The sequence below is a fragment of the Oryctolagus cuniculus genome, chromosome 16 (genome assembly GCF_964237555.1).
Source record: "Oryctolagus cuniculus chromosome 16, mOryCun1.1, whole genome shotgun sequence".
NCBI classification, from domain to species: Eukaryota; Metazoa; Chordata; class Mammalia; order Lagomorpha; family Leporidae; genus Oryctolagus; species Oryctolagus cuniculus.
In genome coordinates, this window is record NC_091447.1 from 68,552,394 (window position 1) to 68,575,359 (window position 22,966).

Below are 22,966 nucleotides of genomic sequence, written 5' to 3' on the forward strand. Positions count from 1 at the left end.
TTCCTTTTACCAATCCTACTTTCCTTTCCAAAAGGAGTCCAGGTTGTTTTGAAACACAAAATCTCACACAAGTCTCAGAATTTCATCTCATGGGCTTCTCAGAAGATCCAGCCTTGCAGCTTCTCCTCTTTGTGCTGTTCCTGTCCATGTACCTGATCACGCTGCTCGGGAACCTGCTAATCGCCCTGGCCATCAGCTCAGACTCCCATCTCCAGACCCCCATGTATTTCTTCCTCTGCAACCTGTCCTTGGCTGATGTGGGTTTCACTTCCACCACGATTCCCAAGATGATTGTGGACATCCACACTCACAGCACAGTCATCTCCTATGTGGGCTGCCTGACACAGATGTCTCTCTTTATTATCTTTGGGTGCATGGGTGATTTGCTTCTGACTGTGATGGCCTATGACCGGTTTGTTGCCATTTGTCATCCACTGTATTACCAGGTCATCATGAACCCCTGCCGCTGTGGCTTCTTGGTTTCAGTGTCAGTTGTGGCCAGCCTTTTGGAATCCCTGCTGCAGAATTTGATGCTATTAAGAGCTACCTGCTTCAAAGATGTTGACATTTCTAATTTCTTCTGTGAACCTTCCCAGCTTCTCACTCTTGCTTTCTCTGACACTTTCACTCATGACATAGCCATATATTTTGTTGGCATCATATATGGTTTTCTCCCTATCTCAGGGATTCTCTACTCTTACTACAAAATCATTTCCTCCGTTCTGAGAGTCCCATCAGCTGGTGGGAAGTACAAAGCCTTCTCCACCTGTGGCTCTCACGTGACTGTTGTATGTTTATTTTATGGAACATCCCTTGGGGTGTATCTCAGTTCAGCAGCCTCATTTTCTTCCAGGAAGTGTGCAGTGGCCTCAGTGATGTACACTGTGGTCATCCCCATGCTCAACCCCTTTATCTACAGCCTGAGGAACAGGGACATCAAGAGGGCCATGTGGAGACTTCTCAGTCAGCAAGCTATTTAGAGCACAGATTGGAAGGCAGCAAAACTCAGCATCCAGACCCTAATATCTCACCTGGTTCATCACATCACACTTGAGGCTCTCATGGCTTTCATGCATCTTCTTTTGTAACTGAGATTTCCTGTTTTGCTCTTTCTTTATGGAAGCATTATATCTTTACCCTTGCATACCTGACTCATATTGTACCTATGGAGCCTTCTGTAGTTCGTTATGGACAATCCAGGTATCCTGGAAAAAGAAAATATACTTTGCTTTTTTGTTATTTAAAATTGATATCTGGGCTGGCCCCGCCGCTCAACAGGTTAATCCTCTGCCTTGCGGCGCCGGCACACTGGGTTGTAGTCCCAGTTGGGTCGCCAGAGTCTGTCCCGGTTGCCCCTCTTCCAGGCCAGCTCTCTGCTGTGGCCTGGGAGTGCAGTGGAGGATGGCCTAGGTGCTTGGGTCCTGCACCCCATGAAGGACCAGGAGAAGCACCTGGCTCCTGCCTTTGGACAGTGCAGTGCACCGGCTGCAGCACGCCAGCTGCAGTGGCCATTGGAGGGTGAACCAAAGGCAAAAAGGAAGACCTTTATAAAAAAAATAAAAAAAGAATTGATATCTGTTCCATAATTTTAATGTACTTTCCACTCACATTTCCATTCTTATCCTTGTAACTTATTTGACCTCGTTATCCGTGAGGATGCATATCACTGCTCCTTTTTATGAAACCCTCTAAGGAACTTTAACAATTCTGTTGCCTGGATTTCACTACCAGAGGTTCTGATGTCTTGAACTGATGTGTGGTCTGAGTATGGAAATTTCCAAGCACCCAGGATAAGTTGAAAAATTTGCTGACAGTTCATTAGTAACTTGATTTTATGTGATGAGTCATGTTTCCCTTGCTATTTCCATGATTTTCTCTTTGTTATTTTTACAGTTTAGTTATAATTTGTGTTGAATGTGTTATAATTGGGGTTCATGGAGCTTAAATGTGTATGTCCACTTCTTTCTTCAAATTTGGGAAGTTTCCAATTTCAGTCATTATCTCTTCAAACTGGTGCACTTGCACTCTCTCTCTCCTTTCTGTAGATCTCCCACAATACATATACTTGTCTGCTTGTGTTATCCCATAAGATACTTCCAATAAATAAAAGCCCAGGACCAAATGGCTTCACTGCTGAATTCTATCAGATATTTAATGAGGAATTAATCCCAAATCTATTCAAGATATTCAAAGCAGTTGAAAGGGAGGGAATCGTCCCAAACTTCTTCTATGAGGCCAACATCACCTTAATTCTTAAACCAGAAAAAGATACAACAAAGAATTATCGATCAATACCCTTGAGGGATGTAGATGCAAAAGTCCTCAACAAAATACTAACTAAATGAATCCAACAACACATCAGAAAGAACATTCACCCAGATCAAGTGGGATTTATCCCTGGTATGCAGGGTGGATCAATATTCAAAAAGGAAAGCCGGCGCCGTGGCTCAATAGGCTAATCCTCCACCTTGCGGCGCCAGCACACCGGGTTCTAGTCCCGGTTGGGGCGCTGGATTCTGTCCCGGTTGCCCCTCTTCCAGGCCAGCTCTCTGCTATGGCCAGGGAGTGCAGTGGAGGATGGCCCAGGTGCTTGGGCCCTGCACCCCATGGGAGACCAGGAAAAGCACCTGGCTCCTGGCTCCTGCCAGGATCAGCGCGGTGCGCCGGCTGCAGCGGCGGCCATTGGAGGGTGAACCAACGGCAAAGGAAGACCTTTCTCTCTCTGTCTCTCTCTCTCACTGTCCACTCTGCCTGTCAAAAAAAAAAAATATTCAAAAAGGAATAAATGTGATATATGTCACATTAACAAACTGAAGAACAAAAGCCATACGATGATCCCAATAGATGCAGAGATAGCATTTGATAAAATACAACACCCTTTCATGATGGAAACCTTAAGCAAATTGTGTATGGAAGAACACTCCTCAACAGAATTAAGGCAATATATGACAAATCCGCAGCCAGCATTTTATTGAATGGGGAAAAGTTGGAAGCATTCCAACTATGATCTGGAAACAGATAAGGATGCCCATTCTCACCACTGCTATTCAATAAAGTTTCAACCAGAGCCATTAGCCAAGAAAAAGAAATCACAGGGATGCCAATTGGGAAGGAGGAAGTCAAACTATACCTATGTGCAGATGACATGGTTCTATATATAGGGAACAAAAGACTCACTAAGAGACTATTGGAACTCATAAAAGAGTTTATAAAGTGGCAGGATACTAAATTTTTTTTTAGTATTTTTTTAAACGTTTATTTAATGAATATAAATTTCCAAAGTACGGCTTATGGATTGCAATGGCTTCCCCCCCATAACGTCCCTCCCACCCGCGACCCTCCCCTTTCCCATTCCCTCTCCCCTTCCATTCACATGAGGATTCATTTTCAATTCTCTTTATATACAGAAGATCAGTTTAGCATACATTAAGTAAAGATTTCAACAGTTTGCTCCCACACAGAAACATAAAGTGAAAAATAATAGATGATTTTTTAAATGATGATGAAATCAGATCAGACCTATTGTCATGTTTAATCCCAGTGAGAGTCAAGTTGGGAATTGCTAATTTCTTCTTTTTTTTAACAGAAGATCAGTTTAGTATACATTAAGTAAAGATTTCAACAGTTTGCACCCCCATAGAAACACAAAGTGAAATATACTGTTTGAGTACTCGTTATAGCATTAAGCCTCAATGTACAGCACATTAAGGACAGAGATCCTACATGAGGAGTAAGTGCACAGTGACTCCTGTTGTTGACTTTACAAATTGACACTCCAGTTTATGGCATCAGTAATCTCCCTATGCACCAGTTATGAGTTTCCAAGGCTATGGAAGCCCCTTGAGTTCTCCGACTCTTATCTTGTTTAGACAAGGTCATAGTCAAAGTGAAGGTTCTCTCCTCCCTTCAGAGAAAGGTACCTCCTTCTTTGAAGACCTGTTCTTTCCACTGGGATCTCACTCACAGAGATCTTTCATTTAGGTTTTTTTTTTTTTTTTTTTTTTTTGCCAGAGTGTCTTGGCTTTCCATGCCTGAAATACTCTCATGGTCTTTTCAGCCAGATCGGAATGCCTTTAGGGCAGATTCTGAGGCCAGAGTGCTGTTTAGGACATCCGCCATTCTATGAGTCTGCTGAGTATCTCCTTCCCATGTTGGATCACTCTCCCCTTTATTTATTCTATCGGTTATTATTAGCAGGCACTAGACTGGTTTATGTGCTCCCTTTGACTCTTAGCCCTTTCATTATGATCAATTGTGAACTGAAATTGATCACTTGGAATAGTGAGATGGCACTGGTACATGCCACCTTGATGGGATTAAATTGGAGTCCCCTGGTATGTTTCTAACTCTACCATTTGGGGCAAGTCAGCTTGAGCATGTCCCAAATTGTACATCTCTTCCCTCTCTTATCCCCACTCTTATGTTTAACAGGGATCACATTTCAGTTAAATTTCAACACTTAAGAATAACTGTGTATTAATTACAGAATTAAACCAGTCATGTTAAGTAGAACAGATTAAAAAAACTACTAAGAGGGATAATGCATTAAGTTGTTCATTAACAGTCAGGGCTATGTTGATCAAGTCACCATTTCTCATAGTGTTCATTTCACTTCAACAGTTTTCCTTTTTGGTGTTCAGTCAGTTGTCACTGATCAGGGAGAACATATGGTATTTGTCCCTGTGGGACTGGCTTATTTCACTCAGCATGATGTGTTCCAGATTCCTCCATTTTGTTGCAAATGACTGGATTTCGTTGTTTCTTACTGCAGTATAGTATTCTAAAGAGTACATATCCCATAATTTCTTTATCCAGTCTACCATTGATGGGCATTTAGGTTGGTTCCAGGTCTTGGCTATTGTGAATTGTGCTGCAATAAACCTTAATGTGCAGACCGCTTTTTTGTTTGCCAATTTAAATTCCTTTGGGTAAATCCCAAGGAGTGGGATGGCTGGGTCGAACGGTAGGGTTATATTCAGGTTTCTGAGGAATCTCCAGACTGACTTCCATAGTGGCTTGACCAGTTTGCATTCCCACCAACAGTAGGTTAGTGTCCCTTTTTCCCCACATCCTCGCCAGCATCTGTTGTTGGTAGATTTCTGTATGTGAGCCATTCTAACCAGGGTGAGGTGAAACCTCATTGTGGTTTTGATTTGCATTTCCCTGATTGCTAGTGACCTTGAACATTTTTTCATGTGCCTGTTGGCCATTTGGATTTCCTCTTTTGAAAAATGTCTATTGAGGTCCTTGGCCCATCTCTTAAGTGGGTTGTTTGTTTTGTTTTTGTGGAGTTTCTTGATCTCTTTGTAGATTCTGGTTATTAACCCTTTATCTGTCGCATAGTTTGCAAATATTTTTTCCCATTCTGTCGGTTGTCTCTTCACTCTCCTGACTGTTTCTTTTGCAGTATAGAAACTTCTCAATTTGATGCAATCCCAATAGTTGATTTTGGCTTTGACTGCCTGTGCCTCCCGGGTCTTTTCCAGAAATTCTTTGCCTGTGCCAATATCTTGAAGGGTATCTCCAATGTTCTCTAGTAACTTGATGGTGTCAGAATGTAGATTTAAGTCTTTAATCCATGTTGAGTGGATTTTTGTGTAAGGTGTAAGGTAGGGGTCTTGCTTCATGCTTCTGCACATGGAAATCCAGTTTTCCCAGCACCATTTATTGAATAGACTGTCCTTACTCCTTGAATTAGTTTTAGATCCTTGATCAAATATAAGTTGGCTGTAGATGTTTGGGTTGATTTCTGGTGTTTCAATTCTGTTCCATTGGCCTTCCATCTGTTTCTGTACCAGTACCATGCTGTTTTGATTACAACTGCCCTGTAGTATGTCCTGAAATCTGGTATTGTGATGCCTCCGGCTTTGTTTTTGTTGTACAAGATTGCTTTAGCTATTCGAGGTCTCTTGTGCCTCCATATAAATTTCAGCACCATTTTTTCCAGATCTGAGAAGAAGGTCTTCGGTATCTTGGTTGGTATTGCATTGAATCTATAAATTGCTTTTGGGAGAAAGGACATTTTGATGATATTGATTCTTCCAATCTATGAGCATGGAAGATTCTGTTATCTAGCAGAGAGATAGATAACAAGTGGAGCAGCCAGAACTTGAACCGGTGCCCCTATGGGATGCTGGTGCTGCAGGCTGTGAGTTGACCTACTATGCCACAGCACTGGCCCCTACAATGTTTCTTAGTCTGAATGTTTTCATGTCTATTTACTGTATCACAAGGTTAAATGAAGATATGTTTATATATATGGGATCCTTCAAAAATGTGAGGGAAACAAACTTTGAAATTTGTTTTCATCCTGCCTTTCCACAAACTTCTAGAAGTATCCCCAGCCTTTCTTACTGCTGCACTAAGCATAACATATCAAATAAATGTGTAATTATCAATAACTTGGTAATATATATTCAATCCTAGAAACAATTGAGAAAAAGCCAGGTAAATGATTAAAATGACCATAAACTTTAACAATTAAATGCCAGCTGAAACAAGGGCTTAGGAAATGAATATAGGAAGTTGTCTTTAGAGACTCTTGCTAACTGAGAAAATGCAGATAGTCTCAGATTCTTGGCATAGAAAATGGAATTCTCCATGCTTTTCATATTGCTGCAATGGACTCAAAGAATCACATTGGGATTTGTGAACATGGAGGACAGAAGTCTGAATTTTATGTAAAGATCCTGCATCTTGGAATTCAGCAGCAAGAAGCAGAGGTGAGCAGTCCTTGGAGAACATTACAGGTGCACTTTTCTATTTCTCTCCCATTTGCATCAGCAAGTCATCAGAGACTGGGCTACATGGGCCTACAGGTTAATTAGGAGCTCTGTGCATTGAGCCCCCGAGGTCCTCCAGCACAAATGATGAGCAGAGCCTCCAGACCGTGACATTGCACTGGAAATATAATGGCCACTCCTCCCCATGTGAGTGTCTGCATCACGAAGCCCCAGACTGAGTCTGTCTCCTTCCCTGTCCTGAGTCCAAAGCCTGAGGTTTCCTTGAACTCCAGGCAGAAGAGCAGCAGTGGAGCCATCACCCTTGGTCATGACTCTGCTCAGACTCAGCACAGCCCAGTAAGTGCTGAGGGAGACAGTGGAAGTTGATGGGGCTGTCAGGAACACTGCTGCTTCATTATCAGGATAAGCAGGACAGCTGGGCTAGACAGCTGGGAGGGAAACCATAGACAGTTTCAGCTCAGAGGCCTGTGCCAGTTTATGTTCTTGGTTCTCATCAGGGTCTGAGATTTCTCATTTTGAATTTTTCCCTCCCACAGTGATTCTCAGAACCACTGGATGTCTCTTCATGACAGCAGCCTGTGCATACCTAAAACTGTCCCCTGAGCACTCAGCAATGTCATGAAGGTGATGGTGAGGAGGAGGGGGAGGATGCCATGACCCTAACATCACACAGCTTTATTGAGGGCTTCCTAAGTGCCAGGCTCTGAACCCTAGGTTCTAAGTAGCTTGTTTCATTTCATCAACATAAAATCATGTTCCATTGCCCATATTATTTTTATCTTACAGAAGAGGTGAGGAGCCCTGAGTTTTTGTGTGACTTGTGTGAAGCTGTGGGGTAGAAATGGATGAAATCATGTTGGAGACAAGTCGGTAGTCTGACTGTAGACACGAAGAGCATGTCTAGTATTCCCCTCTGACATAGCAGCCATCTCTTTCTCTTTCCTGTCACACCAGGATAGGACCCCAGTTCATTGTGATCTCTCTTTGGGGTTTCTTGGGCAGCAGTAGGTAAAGTATGGTTGAGTTCAAAGGGAAAGATCACAGAAAGACTACAGGATCATTTTGGGGATTCCCTCTCTCTCTCTTGATCCCATTTCAAGTTTTCACCTCAGCCATCCAGTTTGTCCCCAACTCTTGCAATCACTTCTTCTGAGAAAGAGGCATACAGTTTGGGTCTTGGGTTCCAAGACCAAGGAATGAATTAGCATTGCCTTTAGGCAGCTGAAGTTAGAGAACTGTAATCCAACTATCAGGAAGGGGTGTCATGACAATCTTTGAATTCTACATACGATGATGGGAACTCAAAGCTGGTGCTGGGTCTTCCCTAATCTCCTCACTTCAACTACAGGCAAGGCTTATGATCAGAAAAGCAACAAAGCAGAATGACCAGGCCATGAAAGGAAACAGAACAAAAGCTTTAAACTTGTTTAAAGCAAAAATCTCTTATATAGCAGTTTTTTTTCTAAAAACACCTGAGGTTACAAGGGGTGTATATTAAAAAAATTAGAAAAATTCAGGTGGCCCTTAAAGTTCATTATTCTATATCATTGTCAGGTGCCTAGTGTAGTAGTGTTACATTTTAGTCACTGATATTACATAAATATGTGTACACAGATAAACTATTTTTATCAAGATTTGAAGTCCACAAAACAAATGAAAGGAGTTACATATTAAAGCATGCTAAAAGACAAATGGGAGTGGATATATAGCATTGTGGTTAAGATGCCCGCCTCCCACACTGGCACGCCTGGGTTGGATTCCAGGATCTGGCCCCTCACTCCAGCTTCCTGCTACTGCAGATGATAGGAAGTAGTGGTGATCATCAAATATTGGGGTTCCTGCCACACATGTGGAAGACCTGGATTGAATTCCATCTCCCAAAGCTTCTGCATGGGAAAACTCACAGTTCACTGGGGCAGTGAACCAGTGGAGGGAAACTCTCAAATCTCTATCCATCTGTGTCTCTGCCTCTCAAAACAAGCAGATGCATGATACTTGAGTGACTACTTCCATCTACAGAGGGCAGAGAAGAGCTAAGAATGATAAAACCCTAGAGGGCAACTGAACCCAGCAATATTTCCTGATTGTGAATACCCAACTTTAATTTGGTGATTATATAATGCAATTCTAGCTCTTCAGGTTATTATACTTTGTTCAAGTAAACTATACTGTTGGTTACAAGAAAATAAGGTATATAGCACTCTGTTAGCAAGAATGTTTTTCTAAACAGGGAAAAGACACTTTTTATTCTTCCTTTTTAAAAACAAAGGGCGCTTCACCAAATGAAAATTTAGCAAGTAGGAAAGCAAAATCCCTAGTTTAACAGCAATATAGGCAAGTGCTATAAATAGTAATTGAATGGAAAGACGACCATTTCACCCATAGATAGTAAATGTTAAAGTAATCACTGATCATTAAAAGTATAGTAGTATAACATAATGTCGATTACAAATATATTCTCTCAAAAAGGAAAGAAAATTAGTGAGGGAGGGAATGAAGAGTGAATATTATTATATTGTATCTATGAACTAAATTAAATCTGCTAAAAACTAAAAAACTAAAAATGAATTCAAAGAATAGGTTACAATTGACTGTGATCATGGACTGAGTCCTTCTAATGTTTATGGTCTTTTAAAATTTTTCATTTGAGTGTCTCTAAAGTAGATGTGCATGGAAGGAGGTGAGTAACATGGAAACCAATCATGAAACACCCTAAGAAGCCTGAATGTGTCATGGTTGAGAAGACTGGAAGTTATATGCTCACCAGTGTGAATAAAATGGATGAAACACATCATAAAAAATTATGAATTTCAAAATTATATAGCACCAAATAACATTTTCTTTTAATTCTGTTCATTGTATCAACCTTCGAGTTACTCTTGAACTACATCTATAACTAGTTGAGTTGAAAACATATACAGAGTGCTGGATGCCTGTTTATCTGTTTCCTTTTACCAACACTATTTTCTTTTCCAGAAGGAATGCAGGTTATATTGAAACACAAAATCTTACACGTGTCTCAGAATTCCATCTCTTGGGATTCTCGGAGGATCCAGACCTACAGCTCATCATTTTCGTGCTGTTCCTGTTCATGTACCTGGTCATGGTGCTCGGGAATCTGCTCATCATCCTGGCTGTCACCTCAGACTCCCACCTGCACACCCCCATGTACTACTTCCTCTGCAACCTGTCCTTGGCTGATGTGGGTCTCACCTCCACCACGGTTCCCAAGGTGATTGTGGATGTCCACACTCACAGCATAGTCATCTCCTATGTGGGCTGCCTGACACAGATGTCTTTCTCCATCACCTTTGGATGCATGGATGATTTGATTCTGACTGTGATGGCCTATGACAGGTTTGTCGCCATCTGCCACCCTCTTCATTACCAGGTCATCATGAACCCCCAATGCTATGGCTTCTTAGTTTCAGTGTCGGTTGTGGCCAGCCTTTTGGATTCCCTGCTGCACAGTTTGATGGTCTTGCAAGTTACCTGCTTCAAGGATGTTGACATTTCCAATTTCTTCTGTGACCCTTCTCAGCTTCTCAACCTCACCTGCCTTGACACGATCACCCATGACATATTCATATGTTTTGTTGGTGTCGTATATGCTTTTCTCCCTATGTCAGCACTCTTCTTCTCTTGTTATAAAATCGTTTCCTCCATTCTGAGGGTCCCATCACCAGGTGGGAAGTACAAAGCCTTCTCCACCTGTGGCTCTCATCTGACAGTTGTTTGCTTATTTTATGGAACAGCTATTGGGGTGTATCTTAGTTCAGCAGCCTCACTTTCTCCAAAGACGTGTGCAGTGGCCTCGATGGTGTACAGTGTGGTCACCCCCATGCTCAACCCCTTTATCTACAGCCTGAAGAACAGGGACATCAAGAGGGCCATATGGAGGCTCCTCAGCAACACAGTCTCTGTGCCATGCATTTGGAGTACTGGTTGGAAAAGCAGCAAAGCTTAGTTCTAGAACTACACATCTCACCTCCCTCATTCCATGGTATTTGAGGCTCTTGTTCTCACCATTTTTTATATTTTATTTTATTTAATGAACATACATTTCCAAAATACAGCTTATGGTTTACCATAGCTCCCCCCCATAACTTCCCTCCCACCCACAACACTCCCCTCTCCCACTTCCTCTCCCCTTCCATTCACATCAAGATTAATTTTCAATAATCTTTAAATACAGAAGATTAATTTAGCATATATTAAGTAAAGATGGTCCAGGTCCTTGGTCTCCTGTACCTGGTGGGAGCCCAGGAAGAAGCACCTGGCTCCTGGCTTTGGATTGGCGCAGCTCCATGTGTTGAAGCCAACTGGGGAGAAAACCATAGGATGGAAGACCCCTCTGTCTGTCTGTCTCTCTCTGCCTCTCCTCTTACTCTTTGTAACTCTTTCAAACAAATAAATTAATTAAAAAAAACTTGTGGAAGATACATATCATGAAACAATATAGGAATTTCAAAATCATACTGCACCAAGACAACTTTTCATTTCATTTATTCCACACACCTGAGAGTTACCTTTGTGTTATACCCATGACCAGCTGAATTGACAATATATACAAGTGCTATGTGACCGTTCATCTGCATCATTTTACCAACACTGTTTTCTCTTCCAGAAGGATTAGGGGTTATACTGAAAAACAAAATCTCACACATGTCTCAGAATTCCATCTTAGAGGATCAAGACTTGCAGCCCCTCATTTTGGTGCTGTTCCGGTCCATGTACCAGGTCACTGAGCATGCGAACCTGCTCATCATCCTGGCCATCAGCTCAGACTCCCACCTCCATTCCCCAATGTACTGCTTCCTCTGTAGCCTCTCCTTGGCTAACATGGGTTTCACCTCCTCCACATTTCCTAAGATGATTGTGGATGTCCATACTCACAGCACAGTCATGTCCTATGTGGGCTGCCTGACGCACATGTCTCTCTTCATCATCTATGGTTGCATGGATTTTTTGATTCTGAATATCATGGCCTGACCAGTTTGTTGCCATCTGCCATCCTCTTCATTACCAGGTCATCATGAACCCCCAACGCTCTCTTTTGTGGCCAGCCTTTTGGATTCCCTGCTGTACAGTTTGATGGTCTTGCAAGTTACCTGCTTCAAGGATGTTGAAATTTCCAGTTTCTTCTATGACCTTTCTCAGCTTCTCAACCTCACCTGCCTTGACACCATCACCCATGACATATACGTTTATTTTACTGGCATCATGTAGGTTTTTTCCCCACTCAGGGATCCTTTACTCTTACTATGAACGTATTTGCTACATTGTGAGAGACCCATCACTATCTAGGATGTACAAAGTCTTCTCCACCTGTGACTCTCACCTGTTGGTTGTTTCCTTGCTTTATGGAACAGGCCTTGGGGTGTACCTGATTTCAGCTTTCTCACTTTCTCCCTGGAAGTGTGCAGTGGCCTCAGTGGTGTACAGAGTGGTTACTCCCACAGTCTGAGGAGCAGGGACATTGAGAGCACTATGCAGAGGCTCCTCAATAAAACAGTCTAATTTCAGTCCCTGTGCCCTACCTTGGATGGGAGGTTGGACAAGAAAGCCAAACTAGACATCTAAGTGCTGGCGCTGTGTTGCAGCATGTTATTGCCCTGGCCTCAAGTGCTGGCACCTAATATGGGCACTAGTTTGAGACCAAACTGCTCCACTTCCCATCCAGCTCTCTACCATTGGCTGGGAAAGCAGCAGATGATGGCCTAAGTGCTTGGGCCCCTGTACCCACATGGGAGATCCAAAAGAAGCTCCTGGTTCCTGGCTTCTGATCGGCATAGCTCTGGCTGTTGTGGCCAATGAGAAGTGAACCATAGGATAGAAGACCTCTCTTTCTGCCTCTCTTTCTCTGTGTAACTCTTTCAAATAAATAAATACATCTTTAAAAAAACCTAGACATCTAGACACAAGAATCTCACCTCTCTCATGTTTGAGACTCTCGTGGCTTTCATCATTCTCCGCATTTCCTAAAGAAAATACATTCTGATGGGAAATGACTACTTACTTGATGAGGAAACACCAGAAGCCAGTGGGAAGCCAGTTTGGGCACAGAATGGTTAACACTGTCTGTGACATCATAGATTGTGTGGGAAGAAGGGAAACCATGGTTCCTCCTTTGGACTATATGATCATGGATACACCATGGAGCAGTATGATAGACACTGTGTAACTACACAATACAGAGAAACATCTGTCCATATGGCAGTTCTTCTGTAGGAACATTTGTCTGAGAGCAGATGGTTTATGGGTTGTGGAACATGCTGGGAAGAAGAAAAATATATATGCAACCTTGTGGTGCTTCGAGAACGTCAAAAGTACTCTTTAGTCTCTAAAGTGCTCAACAACAGCACAGGCAATCACAGCCAAATAGACAAATGGGATTGCATCAAGCTGAGAAGCTTCTCCACTGCAGAAGAAACAACAAAGTGAAGAGGCAACTTATAGAATGGAAGAAAATATTTGCAAACTATGAAACTGATAAAGGATTAATATCCAGAATCTACACAGAGCTCAAGAACCTCAACAACAAAGCAATCCAGTTGAGAAATGGTCAAAGAACTTGAACATGCATTTTTCAAGAGAGGAAACTCAAATGGCCAACAGACACATGAAAAATATGCTCAGGATCACTAGCATTCAGGGAAATGCAAATCAAAACCACAATGAGGCCTTACCTCAGCTCTGTTAGAATGGTACTCCTACAGAAATGAACAAACAGTAAGTGCTGGTGAGGATGTAGGGAAAAATGTACCCTAATCTCTTGGTGGGAATGTAAACTAGTACAGCCATGTGAAAGTCAGTATGGAGATACCTCAGAGAGCGGAAAACAGATATGCCTTATGACCTAGCAATCCCACTGCTGGGAATTTACTAAAGTGAAATGAAATCAGCATATGTAAGTTATCTGTACCTTATGTTTATTGCAGCTCAATTAACAATAAGACAGCGAATCAACCAGATGTCCATCAACTCATGACTGGATAAAGAAATTATGGTAAATATCCACTATGGAGAACTATTCATCTGTAATACAGGATGAAATTCTGTCATTTGCAACCAAATGGATGCAACTTGAAACCACTATACTTAGTGAAATAAGCTAGTCCCAGAAAAGACAAATACATGTTTTCCCTGATCTGCGGTAATAGAGTACCAAAAATGCAATGTATAGAAAACAAAGTGACATTTTGAACTTTAACAATTGTTTACAGCCCTTGTATTTACTGTTGAGGAACAGGTTTTTTTCTTATTATTGGTTGAAATATAATGTTATGAATATAAAGTAAACTGTAGATTATTGTAAAAATTAAGAGAAGGATTAGGAGAAGAAGGAAGAGGAAGTGTGGGAGTATGGGTAGGAGGGAGGGCAGGCTAGGAAGTATCACTATGTTCCTAAATCTGTATATATGAAATGTGTATACCTTAAGCAAAATTGAAAAAGCAATAAAAATAAAAAAGAACCTATGAGAAAGACATCAACCTGTATAATCAGCCTTTAAGATGCTGGTCCCAGGAGAAGATGTTTTGCACAGCAGTTAAGATGCCACTTGGGATGCGGGCATCCCATAACTGAGTGCCTGGGTTTGAGCCCTGGCTCTCCTTCCATTGTCTGCTTCTTGCTAATGTGCACCCTGAGGTGAAGCAGAGAATGGCTCAGGTTTTTCTGTCTCCACTACCTACATGGGAATTCCTGGGTTTGTCTGGCTCAGCCTGGCTCTTATGGGCGTTTGGGGAGTGATTCAGTCAATGGAAATTCTCTCCTTCTCTGTCCTTGTCTCATTTTGCCATTCAAATGAAACAAAGACCACCCTGAGGAGAGAGCCTCAGGCCTCATTGCCCAGTGGGCATGAAGGGGCAATGGACCCTCACAACCCAGTCATGCCCCTCAGCAAGGGAGCCCAGTGAGAGGCCTGCATCCTTGAGCAGAGTGTGTGGGTTACAGTCACAGCCCCAGTTCCAATTCCCACCTCCTGCTAATGCACACACTGTGTGGTAGAAGGTGAGAGCTTAAGCAGTGGTGTTCCTGCAACCCATGTTTGGAACTGGGTAGAGTTTTTAGATCCAGGCTTAAGCCAGAGCCATAACCAGCTGTTGTGAGCATTTGGGGAGTGAACAATAGATGGAAATTCTATGTATCTCTTTGTCTCTCTCTGCCACTTAAATATTAATAAATATGATTTAATGCTATAACTAGTACTCAAACAGTATTTTTCACTTTATGTTTCTGTGTGGGAGCAAACTGTTGAAATCTTTACTTAATGTATGCTAAACTGATCTTCTGTATATAAAGAGAATCAAAAATGTGTCTTGATGTGAATGGAAGGGGAGAGGGAGTGGGAAAGGGGAGGGCTGCAGGTGGGAGGGATGTTATGGGGGGGAAGCCATTGTAATCCATAAGCTGTACTTTGGAAATTTATATTCATTAAATAAAAGTTAAAAATAAAAAAAAATAAAAAATAAAAAAATAAAATAAGTACTAAAAGAATAATTTGATATTAAAAAGAATGTTGGTCCCAAGGCAGTAAAATAGTACGTGTATGTCTTCCTCTAAGACTCACATGCATTAGGAGGCCCAGGCCTGGCTGTTTTCCTGACAGTTTTGAGAAAGCCTCAGCCCTCATTGCTTACTGGGCATAAAGGGGCAGTGGACCCTCATTCCCCAGTCATAGCCCTCAGCAAGGGAGTCCAGCACCATTAGGATGCAGGAGGCAATGTGGGAATGTTGGAAACCTTGTCTCCTTGAGTGTAGGACCAGCAATGTGGTGGGGGTAACCAGATTGACTAGGATCAAAATGAAAAGTCTCAGCCCCAAAGTATGAGGTGTATAATCTAGGTTCTTAGAGGGACTTCCTAAACCATAAGTGAGAATTCTGATTTTCTTTTAACATTTTCTCTTTATAGGGTTAGTCATCATGTTTACACAACCATTTGCTATACCTCAAGAATAACTGAAGCTCTATAAGGGAGATAATTATTATTGCTATTTTGCAGAGGCGGTAACTATTGAGTGTCTTTACATTATTTTCTGGAATTCTGTTTCACATTTTTTCACCATTCAAAGACAGTATAACCTAGGAAAATAATAAACTAGCATTGTCTTTAGGCAGCTGAAGTTAGAAAAATTCATGTACCAGGAAGTGGTGACATAAAAATCCTTGAATTATTCATAGGAAGTCTGGGACTCAGAGCTGTCTTTGGAGCTTTCCTGATATCACTTGACTTGAAGACATATGGAGTGCTGGGTGCCTGTTTATCTGTTTCCTTTTACCAATCTTATTTTCCTTTCCAAATGGAGTCCAGGTTGTTTTGAAACACAAAATCTCACCCAAGTCTCAGAATTTCATCTCATGGGCTTCTCAGAAGATCCAGCCCTGCAGCCTCTCCTCTTTGGGCTGTTCCTGTCCATGTACCTGATCACAGTGCTCGGGAACCTGCTCATTGCCCTGGCCATCAGCTCAGACTCCCACCTCCAGACCCCCATGTACTTCTTCCTCTGCAACCTGTCCTTGGCTGATGTGGGTTTCACCTCTACCATGGTTCCCAAGATGATTGTGGACATCCACACTCACAGTACAGTCATCTCCTATGTGGGCTTCCTGACACAGATGTCTCTCTTTATTATCTTTGGGTGCATGGGTGATTTGCTTCTGACCGTGATGGCCTATGACCGGTTTGTCACCATTTGTCATCCACTGCATTACCAGGTCATCACGAACCCCTGCCACTGTGGCTTCTTTCCAGGTCCTTTGTGGCCAGCTTTTGGAATCCCCGCTGCAGAATTTGATGGTATTAATAGCTTCAAAGATGTTGACATTTCTAATTTCTTCTGTGAACCTTCCCAGCTTCTGACCCTTACTTGCTCTGATACTTTCACTCATGACACAGCCATAGATTTTGTTGACATCATATATAGTTTTCTCCCTATCTCAGGGATTATCCACTCTTACTACAAAATCATTTCCCACATTCTGAGAGTCCCATCAGTTGGTGGGATGTACAAAGCCTTCTCCACCTGTGGCTCTCATGTGACTGTTGTATGTTCATTTTATGGAACATCCCTTGGGGTGTATCTCAGTTCAGCAGCCTCACTTTCTTCCAGGAGTGTGCAGTGGCCTCAGTGATGTACACTGTGGTCATCCCCCTGCTCAACGCCTTTATCTACAGCCTGAGGAACAGGGACATCAAGAGGGCCATGTGGAGACTTCTCCATCAGCAAGCTATTTAGAGTACAGATCGGAAAGCCAGCAAAACTCAGCATCCAGACGCTAAAATCTCACTTGACTCATCACATCACACATGAGGCTCTCATGGCTTTCATGCATTTTCTTTTGTAACTGAGATTTCCTGTTTTGCTCTTTCTTTATGGAAACATTATATCTTTACCCTTGCATACCTGACTCATATTGTACCTATTGTACCTTCTGTAGTTCATTATGGATGATCAAGGTACCCTGGAAAAAGAAAATATACTTTGCATTTTTGTTATTTAAAATTGATATCTGTTCCATAATTTGTATGTACTTTCCACTCACATTTCCATTCTTATCCTTGTAACTTATTTGACCTCGTTATCCATGAGGATGAATATCACTGCTCCTTTTTATGAAACCCTCTAAGGAGTTTTAAAAATTCTAATGCCTGGATTTCACTACCTGAGGTTCTGATTCTTGAACTGATGTATGTCCTGAGTATGGAAATTTCCAAGCACCCAGGATTTAAGCTGAAAACTTTGCTGCCAGTCCATTAGCAGCTTGATTTTATGTGATGAGTCATGTTTCCCTTGCTGTTTCCATGATTTTCTTTGTGATTTTTACAGTTTAATTATAATTTGTGTTGAATGTGTTATAATTGGGGTTCATGGAGCATCTTAGATGTGTATTTGTAATTCTTTCATCAAATTTGGGAAGTTTCCAGTTTCAGTCATTATCTCTTCAAACTGGTGCACTTGCACTCTCTTTTTTCTGTGGATCTCCCACAACACATATGCTGGTCTGCTTGTGGGATCCCAAAAGACCCTCCCAATAAATAAAAGCCCAGCTGGCGCATGGCTCACTTGGCTAATCCTCCACCCGCAGTTCCAGCACCCTTTGTTGCAGTCCCGGTTTGGGTGCCAGGTACTAGTCCCAGTTGCTCCTCTTCAAGTTGAGCTCTCTGCTGTGGTCTGGTAGGGCAGCAGAGGATGGCCCAAGTGCTTGAGTCCCTGACCCAAATGGGAGATTGGGAGGAAGTACCTGGCTCCTGGCTTCAGATCGGCGCAGCACTGGCTTCAGCGGCCATTAGGGGAGTGAACCAATGGAATGAAAACCTTTCTCTCTCTGTCTATAACTCTACCTGACAAATTAAAAAAAAAGCCCAGGACCAGATGGCTTAACTGATGAATTCTTTCAGATATTTAATGAAGAACTAATCTCAAATCCATTCAAGATACTCAAAGCAGTTGAAAGGGAGAGAATCTTCCCAAGCTTCTTCTATGAGGCCAACATCACCTTAATTCTTAAACCAGAAAAAGATACAAAGAATTATAGATCAGTATCCTTCAGGAACATAGATGCAAAAGTCCTCAACAAAATACTAACTAATTGAATCCAACAACACATCAGAAAGATCATTCACCCAGATCAAGTGGGATTTATCCCTGGTATGCAGGGGTAGTTCAATATTCACAAATCAATAAGTGTGATATATATCACATTAACAAACTGAAGAACAAAAACCATACGATGATCTCAATAGATGCAGAGATAGCGTGAGATAAAATACAACACCCTTTCATGATGAAAACTCTAAGCAAACTGGTATAGAAGGAACACTCCTCAACAGAATCAAAGAAATATATGACCTATCCGCAGCCAGCATCTTATTGAATGGGGAAAAGTTGGAAGCATTCCAACTAAGATCTGGAAACAGATAAGGATGCCCATTCTCACCATTGCTATTCAATAAAGTTTTAACCAGAGCCATTAGCCAGGAAAAAGAAATCACAGGGATGCCAATTGGGAAGAAGGAAGTTAAACTAAACCTGCATGCAGATGACATGGTTCTGTAGATAGGGGAAGCAAAGACTCACTAAGAGACTATTGGAACTCATAAAAGAGTTTGTAAAGTGGCAGGATACTAAATTAACACACAAAAATGAATAGCCTTTCTATATGAAGACAATGTCATGGCTGAGACAGAACTTCTAACATCATTGCACTTACAATAGATAGGAGAAAAATTAAATCCCTTGGAATAAATTTAAACAAGGAGGTCAAAGACCTCTATGACAGAAATTACAAAACCTTCAAGAAAGAAATAGAAGAGATAAAAAAATGGAAAAACTTCCATGTTCATGAATTGGAAGAATCAATATCATCAAAATGTCCATACTACCAAAAGCAATTTACAGATTCAATGCAATACCAATCAAAATACCAAGAACATTCTTTTCAGAACTAGAAAAAAATGATGCTAAAATACATATGGAAACAAAAAGAGACGCTGAATAGCTAAAGCAATCTTATAAGACACACACAAATTGAAAGCATCATAATACCAGATTTTAAGACACACTACAGGGCAGTTATTATCAAAACTACCTGGTACTGGAAAAAATAGATGTGCATACAAATGGAACAGAATAGACACTCCAGACAACATCCATGCATCTACAACCAACATCATTGGTGAAGGAACTAAAATCAATCCCTAGAGCAAGGACAGTCTCTTGAACAAATGGTCCTGGGGAAACTGGATTTCCACATGCAGAATTATGAAACTAGACCCATTACACAAAAACTAGACAACTTACACAAAAATCCACTCAAAATAGATCAAACACCTAAATCTATGACCTGATACCATCAAATTACTAGAGATCACTGGGGAAACTCTGTGTGACTTTGGCATAGGCAAAGACTTCTTGGAAAAGACACAAGAAGCACAGGAATCACAGCAAAAATAGACTAATTCTCCTCTGCCAAAGAAACACTCAGTGACATGAAGAGGCAAATTACAGAATGGGAGACTGTGGGGAGCAACTCAGACTAGACTGTTACTCGAATTAAGACTTATTTTATGCATCTGCTCTCCCACAATATGGCGCTGGGAGAGGAGGAAACAGCTTCTACACAGCTGCCTCCAGTTCAACCAATAAACAGCAGGACCTGCTCCTGATTGCAGGAGAGCAGCGTACTCGGAGTGTGGGTAGCAGAGTTGGGATTGGTGGAAGAGGACTATAAAGGAGGAGAGAGACAACATGCACCAGGAACATCTATCTGAAGGAACACCTGTGCAGCCCCCGAGAGAGCCGGCCGGCGGTGTGCTGCTCTCCCGCGGAAGTGGGGAAAGTGGCAGGGGGAACCGCCCTTCCACGGAGGTGGAAGGGACGGTAGCCAACCCGGGAAGAACCAGCAGCAAACCCGGGGAGGGCCGAGCAGCCGAAAGAACAACGCAGGGTCCTGTGTCATTCCTCCACAAAGAGGGGGAGCGACATAATGGTGCCGTGACTCGGATATGAAGCCTAGGCAGGGTTTAGTGTTGTTCCTCCACGAAGAGGGGGAGCGACAGGAGACATTCTTTGCAAACTATGTAACAGGAAAAAGATTAATATCCAGAATTTTTAAAGAACTCAAGAAACTGAATAACAACAAAACAAACAATCCATTAAGAAATGGGCAGAAGACTTGGACTGGCATTTTTCTTTTTTCTTTTTAAGATTTTTTATTTCTTTATTTGACAGAGTTACAGATAGTGAGAGGGAGAGACAGAGAGAAAGGTTGTCTGTTCATTGGTTCACTCCCCAAATGGCTGCAATGGCCGGTGTTTGCCAATCTGAAACCAGAAGCCAGAAGCTTCTTCCAGGTCTCCCATGTGGGTGCAGGGGCCCAAGGACAAGAGCCAGCTTCTACTGCTTTCCTGGGCCACAGCAGAGTGCTTGATTGGAAGAGGAGCAGTCGGGACTAGAACTGGCACCCATTTGGGATGCCGGCACTTCAAGCAGAGGGTTAACATACTGTGCCATGGCACCGGCCCCTAGACTGGCATTTTTCAAAAGAGGAAATTCAAATGGCCAACAGACACTTGAAAATGCTCAGGATCACTAGCCATCAGGGAAATGCAAATCAAAACTACAATGATGTTCTACCTCACCTCAGTTAGAATGGCTTTCATACAGAAATCCAGAAACAACAAATGCTGGTGAGGATGCAGGTAGAAAGGTATCCTGGTCCACTGTTGGTAGGAATGTAAACTGGTACAGCCAAGGTGGAAGACAGTATGGAGATACCTCAGAAATCTGAATATAGACCTACCATATGATCTAGCCATTCCACTCTTGGGAATTTAAACAAACCAAAAGAAATCAGCATATGAAAGAATTATCTGTACCCTCATGTTCATTGCAGCTCAATTCACAACAGCTAAAAGATAGAATCAACCCAGATGTCCATCATCACAAGACTCAATAAGGAAATTATTGTGTATACACACTATGAAATACAACACAGTGGTTACAAAACACCAAATCCTGTTATTTGCAACAAAACAGATACAGCTAGAAACCATTATACTCAGTGAAATGAGCCAGTCCCCCAAACACAAATACCACATGTTCTCCCTGATCTGTGTTAACTAAGAGAGTCTCTAAAAGGTAATCTATAGGAGTGAAACTGACACTTTGAGATACAATGATTTTGAACAGGCTTTGTCTCAACTGTTGAGGAACAGTGGTTTTTTTTTTTTTTTTCTTCATACTATTTGTTGAACTCTTTACAGGGTGTAGAGTAAATCTTATGAGTATAATGTTAACTGAAAATAGATTTTTGTAAAAAGTAAGAATGGGAATAGGAGAGGGAAGAGGAAGAAGGGTGGGAGTGTGGGCAGGAAGGAGGCTAGGGTGGGAAGTATCACTATGTTCTTGAATCTGTATATAGGAAATACATGAAAGTTGTAGACCTTAAATAAAATTCTGAAAAAAATCTAAATACAATTGGGAGTGAAATGAGCACTTAAGTGATAAACAAACATCAGAAGCTGCTGGGAACATCTGGTGCATTTGGACCCAGAATGGCTGCCCCTGGTTGTGATGGCATTGGAGAGATTCTTCTGGAAGAAGAGAAAGCAGGGTCACTTCTTTCGACTAGATGACCAGGGATGCACCATGGAGAAGTATGGTGGAATAGGAATAAATATACCAAGCAGAGAAAATCTGCCTTTTGGAATGCTCTCCTGTAGGACAATTTGGCTGAGAGCATGATGGTTTGCTAGGTTGTCTGATATGCTGGAGAGAGAGATTAGTCACAGTCTGTGGTGCTCATACACCACCACGAAAAGCACTGTATGTCTCAGAGTGCTCAAGAGCACACAGGATGACAGATCAGCCTGTGTCTTCAGCCTTACAGAATGCTGGTCCCAAGGGCAGGCATTTGGCAGAGTGGTTGGGATTCCCCTTGGGATGCCCACGTCCCATACTGAACAACCTGAGTTTGACTCTTGGCTCCTCTGTCAGTTCCCTCTTCCCATTAAAGTGCTTGTAGAGAGGCAGCAGATCTTGGCTAAAGCAATGCATTCCTGCCTCCTGTGTGGGAGACCTGGGTTGAGTTCTTAGCTTCTGGCTTTGGCCTGGCCAAGTTCTGGCTAGTGTGGGTTTTTGGGGAATGACCTGGTGAATAGAACTGTTTGTCTGCCTCTGTCCCTCTACATTTAAATACAAGTGAAGAGTTAGTTTTAAAAATGTCTGAGGCTGGTGCCGCGGCTCACTAGGCTAATCCTCCACCTTATAGCGCAGGCACACCGGGTTCAGCCCTAAAGGCATTCCGATCTGGCTGAAAAGACCATGAGAGTATTTCAGGCATGGAAAGTAATGACAGTCTGGCAAAACAAAACAAAACAAAACAAAACAAAACAAAACAAAACAAAAACACCTAAATGAAAGATCTCTGTGAGTGAGATCCCAGTGGAAAGAACAGGTCTTCAAAGAAGGAGGTACCTTTCTCTGAAGGGAGGAGAGAACCTCCACTTTGACTATGACCTTGTCTAAACAAGATAAGAGTCGGAGAACTCAAGGGGCTTCCATAGCCTTGGAAACTCATGACTGGTGCATAGGGAGATTACTGATGCCATAAACAGGAGTGTCAATTTGTAAAGTCAACAACAGGAGTCACTGTGCACTTACTCCTCATGTAGGATCTCTGTCCTTAATGTGCTGTACATTGAGGCTTAATGCTATA

The 22,966-nt window shown here is 42.1% G+C and overlaps 3 protein-coding genes across 3 annotated transcripts; all 3 read left to right on the forward strand.

Annotated features, from left to right (window-relative positions):
• The first annotated feature begins 56 nt into the window (after positions 1-56).
• On the forward strand, positions 57-1,146 carry LOC138845730 (olfactory receptor 7E178-like). The gene has a single exon (XM_070059232.1). The coding sequence runs from the start codon at positions 90-92 to the stop codon at positions 978-980; it is 891 nt and encodes a 296-aa protein (XP_069915333.1). The 5' UTR covers positions 57-89; the 3' UTR covers positions 981-1,146.
• An 8,526-nt stretch (positions 1,147-9,672) lies between these two features.
• LOC127486340 (olfactory receptor 7E178-like) lies at positions 9,673-10,710 on the forward strand. Its single transcript, XM_051830186.2, has one exon. It carries the CDS (start codon positions 9,673-9,675, stop codon positions 10,708-10,710), a length of 1,038 nt encoding a protein of 345 aa, XP_051686146.2.
• Positions 10,711-16,105: 5,395 nt separating this feature from the next.
• LOC100340817 (olfactory receptor 7E178-like) lies at positions 16,106-16,983 on the forward strand. Its single transcript, XM_070059348.1, has 2 exons — positions 16,106-16,792; positions 16,858-16,983. The coding sequence occupies exons 1-2, from the start codon at positions 16,106-16,108 to the stop codon at positions 16,981-16,983; spliced, it is 813 nt and encodes a 270-aa protein (XP_069915449.1).
• Positions 16,984-22,966: the final 5,983 nt, after the last annotated feature.

Coding starts and splice junctions, on each gene's coding strand:
- LOC127486340 (XM_051830186.2), top strand. CDS start 9,673: ATGCCTGTTTATCTGTTTCCTTTTACCAACACTATTTTCTTTTCCAGA.
- LOC100340817 (XM_070059348.1), top strand. CDS start 16,106: ATGGGCTTCTCAGAAGATCCAGCCCTGCAGCCTCTCCTCTTTGGGCTG. Junction 16,793..16,857: donor GTGGCTCTCATGTGACTGTT/GTATGTTCATTT, acceptor ACTTTCTTCCAG/GAGTGTGCAGTGGCCTCAGT.
- LOC138845730 (XM_070059232.1), top strand. CDS start 90: ATGGGCTTCTCAGAAGATCCAGCCTTGCAGCTTCTCCTCTTTGTGCTG.